Source organism: Spermophilus citellus, assembly GCF_964194105.1.
Source record: "Spermophilus citellus genome assembly, chromosome: 12".
Lineage (NCBI taxonomy): Eukaryota > Metazoa > Chordata > Mammalia > Rodentia > Sciuridae > Spermophilus > Spermophilus citellus.
The window spans coordinates 123,421,736-123,428,642 of record NC_138198.1 but is presented as its reverse complement, the minus strand read 5'-3'; the positions used below and the strand labels follow the sequence as shown (position 1 = coordinate 123,428,642).

At 48.3% G+C, this 6,907-nt stretch overlaps 1 protein-coding gene across 1 annotated transcript in view; it reads right to left on the bottom strand.

The window, feature by feature from the left end:
* Positions 1-323: 323 nt before the first annotated feature.
* The window catches only part of DOK6 (docking protein 6), a 391,579-nt gene continuing 384,995 nt past the window's right edge, over positions 324-6,907 (bottom strand). Inside the window, exon 8 of the mRNA XM_081263683.1 lies at positions 324-1,041. Within this exon, the coding sequence (XP_081119809.1) occupies positions 902-1,041 (140 nt within the window). The 3' untranslated portion in view covers positions 324-901. The remainder of the gene's footprint in view (positions 1,042-6,907) is intronic.

The following is a 6,907-nucleotide window of genomic DNA, read 5'->3' as shown; positions in this document are numbered from 1 at the left end:
AACATCGAGAACAGCAAGGCCACATGGACCAGACGGCGAGACGCCGCGAGGGGTGGGGCAGCTGGGCTGGTTCTGCTGCTTCCAAAACATTTCCCTTCAACATTTATACCTGCCTGTCTCACAGGAGCAGACTGGACTACTTAAAGACTGTTGCTAAGGAGAAGCTGTGTTTAAATAGCACTATTTTAGAAATAGCTATTCAATTTAACGATCTGAGTTTTAATGCATTGTAGTTTTCAACAATTTAAGTGAGCATATCCTGTCACCCTCAGCATGTTGGATATGTACTTGTGTAGATAGATGGATATAGTGATATCCACGTCTATATTTGTACACACACACACACACACACACACACACACACACACGAGCTACAGGGCCCTGCTCAAGAGAGAGTGCTCTAATTTCACCTTCCCTTAATTGTCATTGGTCTTAGTTCTGTGTTAACTTAGAGTTAAGATGCCATTTGTGGAGCTCACTGGATTTGTCCCTGTCACAGAGCTCGGAGTGGGTCATGGCTATGTCCAAGGACAGACCCTGTGCTCAGACAGGAGGGCTGAATCAGGCACTGGAGGGGCCCGTTCCCAGGCACAGCCCAGTGCGGGTGATGTCCCCCAGTGACCAGGCTTCTGCTACTGTCAGACCCAAAGAATTTTGCTTAAATGACTGTTCATACGATTTGGATTCTATTTTTGTAAAACACAGATTCCCCCATAGAAATTCAATAAATAAAGGACTTAACCGCTGAATCAAGGAAGCGAACTCCAGTTTTTAACCTTCCCATGGGATTGGGCGAGACCTGGCCCGCGTCAATTGGTACTGCAGGTGGTCTTCCAGGAGGCGGAGGGCGCAGTGACCCTCAGGCAGGTCCAGGGCAGACTGTCACCAATGCCGCTGGGTGTCATTGGATGAGGCTGGCGCTGTAGCTGAAGCCGTAGCTGCTGGACCGCGACAAGGGCTGCTGGGTCTCCTCGCTCTGTTCAGGGGCATAGCTGGGAAACGTCTGGGCACGCGACATCTTGGAGGCACCGAAGCCATGACCTAGAAGGCAGGAAAGGAGAGCTGCGCTGAGAAGCAGATTCAGCAGAGCAAGGGATACTGCAAAAGCCAACTCACACAGCGAGACTCCAGATCCGTGGAGCTGAGCTAGCCGTGCGGAAGCTGGTGAGAGTCTGGAGACCTCTGTGTCTCCATCTTTCATGAGTTAAAAGTCTTGTAGTCAGGGATCAGGGTTTCCCCAGGTGCATCCCTCTGAGAGTTCTGGATGCCAGAGAACTAGGTACATTCTGTAGGGATCTCAAACTTCTGTCCATTAACTTTTGAAAGAAAAACAGGAAATCTTTTCCCCCCAAGGCTGCTTTTGATGGAGAGCCTGTTAGGGGCTTTCTTTTCTTTTAGACTCTCTTTTCACATACAAAAGCCACTTGCACACTTTCTTAAAACCCTCTGCGAGCAAGCAAACTACACTCAGTCTTAAGCAATCATCAATGACCAAGGAGAAAGCGTTTAAATGACAGAGTTGGGGGCTCTGGTTTATTTTGGTTGGTTTGTCCCTGTCACTGAAGCCATTCCATGACGTGGTTCACCAAAATGGTAAGCCTTGATGGTCACTACGATGGCCTAACACTTGGATCTTATGCAAGATATATTTAAAAAGGCTTGGACTGTTCGGAGGTAGCTTTGTGATGAGAACATGTCAACTGCAAACTCAAATGAAAGTGGTCCCTGAATACGTGTCACAAGGTCAAAATGGGTGGAGAGAGTGTGCATGCGGAAGTTCCCACGCACTTCCCAGTAGCTGCCTCATCCTTTCTGAGCCAGTAATTATTCTTCATGCTTGAGGATGATTTGTGCTACTGGAAACATTGATCTAGCAAGGCAGAGTTTAGATTATACTCAAAGGAAGAGGTGTTTTCTGTTTGATATGTATGTTCTCCGATCTCCAGAGTGAGCAATGCAGAGAAGACAATCTGTTCGCTCAGGAACATGGAATGTCTCATGGTGGATTCAGTGTCTCTGTCCTCTGCAATGTCATAGGCTTGAAGCCATTGTCATGTGTGTTTGATGCCTCAAAAAATACCCTTGCTGCATGGGGAACTTGGGGTTCAGGGAGGACACCACGGGAATTGGGTAACAAAGGGCTAATTAAAACCGGTAGAAAGAACAGGCTAAATGTTAATGTTGTGAGAGAGAGAACTCTCCTTCTGGATAAAAACATTTTAGCTTCACTGTGTGCTGACCCTCTTGCTGACCCTCTTGCTGACTGAGCAGGGAAATCACAACAGACAGTCACTGGCAGATCTGGGGGAGGAGAGGGTGGGGGCACTTCCTCCTTCCCCTCCTGGCTCACACCTCCTGCAGTGTCTTCTGAGCTTCCAGTACCTTCTGCCTCTTCGGCTCCTGCACTTCCTCTCTGTCTCCTAGGGTCCTGAAGCCCTTTTTCCTCCCTAGGGCCCTCAGGTCTGATGGTGGCCAGGCCTCCCACTGTGAGTCCCTCACAATTCCCCAGGTTTCCTGGACTTTGCCCACAGTTCTCCAAAAGTCCCTTCTTAAACTCTCTTGGCATCTCCACTCAGTGTGTGTTCCCTCTCCTGCAGGACCTGGGGCCACAGTGAAGGAAGAACAGCAGGGCAGGGGTAGACAGGGTGAGAGAGGGCCTGGAGGGCTGGTAAGGGAAGCTTTAGGGGTGTGAGGGCTGGCGTGGGGACAGATTAGAGGGGTTAGACCAGGAGAAGGCAGGTCAGGATCTCTGGGGCTTTGACACCAGGCACATGTGGGGCCTCTTGTACTGTGTGGCTGGCAGCTGACTTTAAGGCACTCACTTCTCTTTGGGTTTCTCAGTTTCCTTATCTGCAAATTCCCGTTGCTAATAAAGCCACTTAGTTTATATGACCTTTAGACTATTAAACCAGTGAGTTGATCCATGCTAAGTACTGCCATTCTGCTGAGGGGATCCAACAGCATGGTGTCTCCAAACTGCCCTCCAGGGCAGCTGGGGAAGGCCTCTCTCAGGAAGTGGCATCTGGCATGACTTTCTAAGGCCAAGTTCTGATACACTGATTTGATAGGGGAAGAGGCATCAAAATTTTAGTGATTTTATCCCCATATCTTAACATTTATATTCATAACCAGTGATATTCCATAGTTTCTCTAAGTGGGAATACTGGTATTTATCAGCCTTAAGCAGCTAGACAGTATGATATTAAAATTATATCCCTGGCCTGGGTTATTAATTTATTTATTCTTATTCCTGTTATTTTTAAAGTTTTAGAAATATCTTTAACTCATATTACTTTGTGGGCTGAAAGCTAAAATTTAATTCGATAATTCACTTCACCTATGAACACATTTTTTTATCCTAGAATGTTGAGACTAACAGGTGCATCATGCAACTCACAATCACCAATCATGGACAAACCTAGTACGGGACCCTGTGGGAAAGGGCCCCTGTGGAAAGAAGGCGCCTGCCTCTCTGGTTGACAGGCTGCTGGGGAATGAGGGTCAGACCAAGAGCAGCAGATGGCACCAAACCAAGAGTCCACGGGGCCTCGCTGGCGATTCCCAGGAAGAAGCTGGCGGAGCTTACGGGACCTGCGTCCCAGAACCACTCAGGTCACAAGGACAACCAGAAGGACTTCCTTCCTCAGAGTGCACCCTTCCCCACCACTGCCCACACAGCCTGAGTTCTGCCGTGCGGCTCTGGACCTCGTGGTCCTGAGGGAAGCGCACCCTCTCCAGAGCAGACCCACAGCACTGCAGGAAGACCAGGGCAGCAGGGCTGCAGCCAAAGTTGGTTCTCCTCCTCCTTCCGCAGAGTGCGCCCATCTTCCTGTCCCCCCTTCTGCACCCCCAATACACCCCCAACCCCCTGCCGGCTTCCTCCACCATCTCCCTGTGCTGTCTCTCACTGGTGTCTTTCAAATGTCATTCTGTTTCAAGGTCAACCTTGTCTTCTTCACCTCTTCTGTGAGTCATTTCGAGTCTAATTGGAAATGAATTCATGATTTTTCTTTCTTCAACTGTTTATTTACAGACAACTTACAAATTATGCTATTTAATGCTTTTGATCACAAAAACAACACACCTCAATCAGAACAGAATACATAAAGGCTTTACAAATGCTGTTTGATTTTGGCAGAGTAAGTGTGCGAACAAAAGAGAGAAATAATTAAGCATTTTCTCAACATTCATTTGAATTCTGCCCTGAGGCACTATTGATGAAAGTGAAACAAAAATCCACTCCCCGGCTTAAATCGACAACGTGAGGAAACAACTTTGTTCATCTGTGATGCCGAGATAGCGCAATCGCTTCCTGAACTTTCCCCTCCAGTCCCCCTTAAAGACAAATGGTTGAATCTGGACCTGGGAATCTGAGGGCAGAAAATTTGTGATGGGTGTTCTATTTCTTAATAAGGGCTAATTTCCAATGCTGTTTTTATCAAAATGATCAGAAGTATTTAGCCAACCACAAATGACATTTGTTAACAATCATGACTCTATTTTAAAAGTCCTCTTGAATTTTGATTCCATTGTGTATTCATGTTTGTTTTAATAGAATATAACATTTTCTACTATATTTTCAGGTAATGTTGACAAACTGGGAAAAAACAAACAAACAAACAAACCCACAATGTCTTTACCTGGTGGTTTCAAGTACACTTTGAAACATACCCCAGCCTGCCAGCTTCTCCCTGTGGTATGTACGCAGGCCCCAGAAACATAGTCCCATTCCATAAATAAGGAAATCTACTGGACACAGAGACTTTTGAAACATTCGCTTTATTGTAATAGAATTATAGGAAATCACCCCAACCCAATTCTGGGAACTCAAGAGTGTCGCACAAGAAGGGCAAAACCACCCAGCCTTGGAGGAGGGAAGATTCCCTGCCGTGCTGTAAAACACCCAAACTGGTAATGCAACTGGAGAGTTGCAAATGTGGTAGAAAAGAGCAGCTGAATGGGAAGGCAAGACCAGCGGTTCCCACTCTGCACAGAGAAAACAATCAGGCCAACCCATGACACTGTCTCCCTCCTGAGGAGTAGGGAGGTCCTTGGCCATACACAGGCCTCGCTGAGCAGGGCATTCTGGTGGGTTCTGGTTTTTCTCCTCTTTCTTCACATGTCATCTAAGGAAAATACTCTTTGTAGGAAGTCAGAGGATCCAAGGCATAAAACATGTGGCCATAATTGGTAAAGGCAGTGGGCCAAGTCGAGATGCTTCATGACTCTCTGTGTGTCTTATTAATTTGCTAGGTCTGGGGATGATGAAAGGGTGCTGTTCCCTTGAATAATAAAATGAAAACACAAAGTGCAAAATAAACAGATAACGATGTTCTCTGGGAGGAAGGGAAGTGCCGGGAGTGGGAGCGCTGGCCACCGCTGGTCCTGGAGGGTGACAGCAAAGACTGGCTTCCCTCTTGACCAACAGCTCTGGCCACCCGCCGGACCGGAGCAGGCCGACTGCAGACCAGGCCTGGACAGGGAGGAGGAGGCAGAAGGAAGGTCTCTGGGGCTCTTGCTGTAGTGAGTTGGGGGCAGTGTGGTGTCCATGGAGCACTGAGCACTTTCATGCTGACCTTGCAGCTTGGAGAAAGCTGGAGTGAGACCAGGGGTAGCAGCAGTGCAGGGCTGTCCACAGTGTCTGAACAATGGCTTTCCCCGTATTAATTACATGTAGAAATGCCAGGCACACTGCCCACACCCCTTCTGTAACTGTATTTGGATTTTACTCAGTTTTTTCAAGTTCTAACTCCTGCTAGACTCTGTTTTCTTTTGGTCATGGTGCTCTCCTCTCATGCTTTTGAACTCCCCTGGGGATTCCAGAGGTCAGTGGTTTTGTGACCTTGAATACAAAGGTATCCAGGTTCATTTCAGCACACTGAAACCCAAGAGGAGCTACGGTCACCGGCTTCAATCTATACGGGGAAGGATTTGTAAGAGTCACAATATAACAACCACTATTCACTGAGCACATATTTTGGTCTAGATCCTGTGCCAGGTACCTTAGAAATATTATCTTCAAAAATCATCTCAACCCCAGCAGGTGAGATTGCATGCTATGTGTCAATGGGACTGGGTTCAGGAAAGCCCTGATGGCAGGTAAAACATGATTCTGAGTGTGTCCGTGATGGTGCTTTTGCTCAATATGAGAGTTGTAATCTAGTGGACCAAATAAAAACAAAACCCTCAACGAGGGTGGGCATTATCCAAGCCTTCTGGACAGAACAGAGAGGAGGGGGAAGGCAAGTCCTCTCTCTGAGCTGGGACATCTGTCTCCGTCCTTGGATGCAGAGCTCCTGGTCCTCTGTTCGCCACTGACTTAGAGCACCGGCTGTCCCGAGCCTGCAGCTTGCCGGGGGCAGGTTATCAGACGTGGCCTCCGTGACCACCTGCCCCTTCCTGTAATAGAATGCCTCGTCTACCCACTGTGTCCTGTGGGCTCCGCTTCCCGGGTGAACTCCGACTAGCCCTCAGAGTCTTGGTTGACATGAGGGAAAAGCAAAAGGAAGACCTAGGGGTGCTTCACAGCAGGCCAAACCAGGTGGGGAGGCACCTCTGGGTCCCGCATGCAGAGGTGGACACGCTGCCCTGGACAGCGGCTCCATCACCACAGACACATGCTTTAAACACGGGTCTCACTGCACAGTTCACAGGGGAAGAAGTGGCAGCTTTCACAACCCAATCCCTGAAGACTGGACCGGAGTACCTCTGAAACAGCGAGGTGGTTGGAAAAGAACAAGAGCCATCAAAGGAGCAAAGCTATCTTGGTTTGCTAGGGCTGCCCTACAAAACACCGCAGGCGGCCACTCAACAGGGGACACTTATTTTCTCACAAGTCTGGAGGTCACAGGTCAAGGGTGGTCAGGGGAGTTTCCCTGAGGCCTGTGGGTGAGGCTTCTCTTTGGGT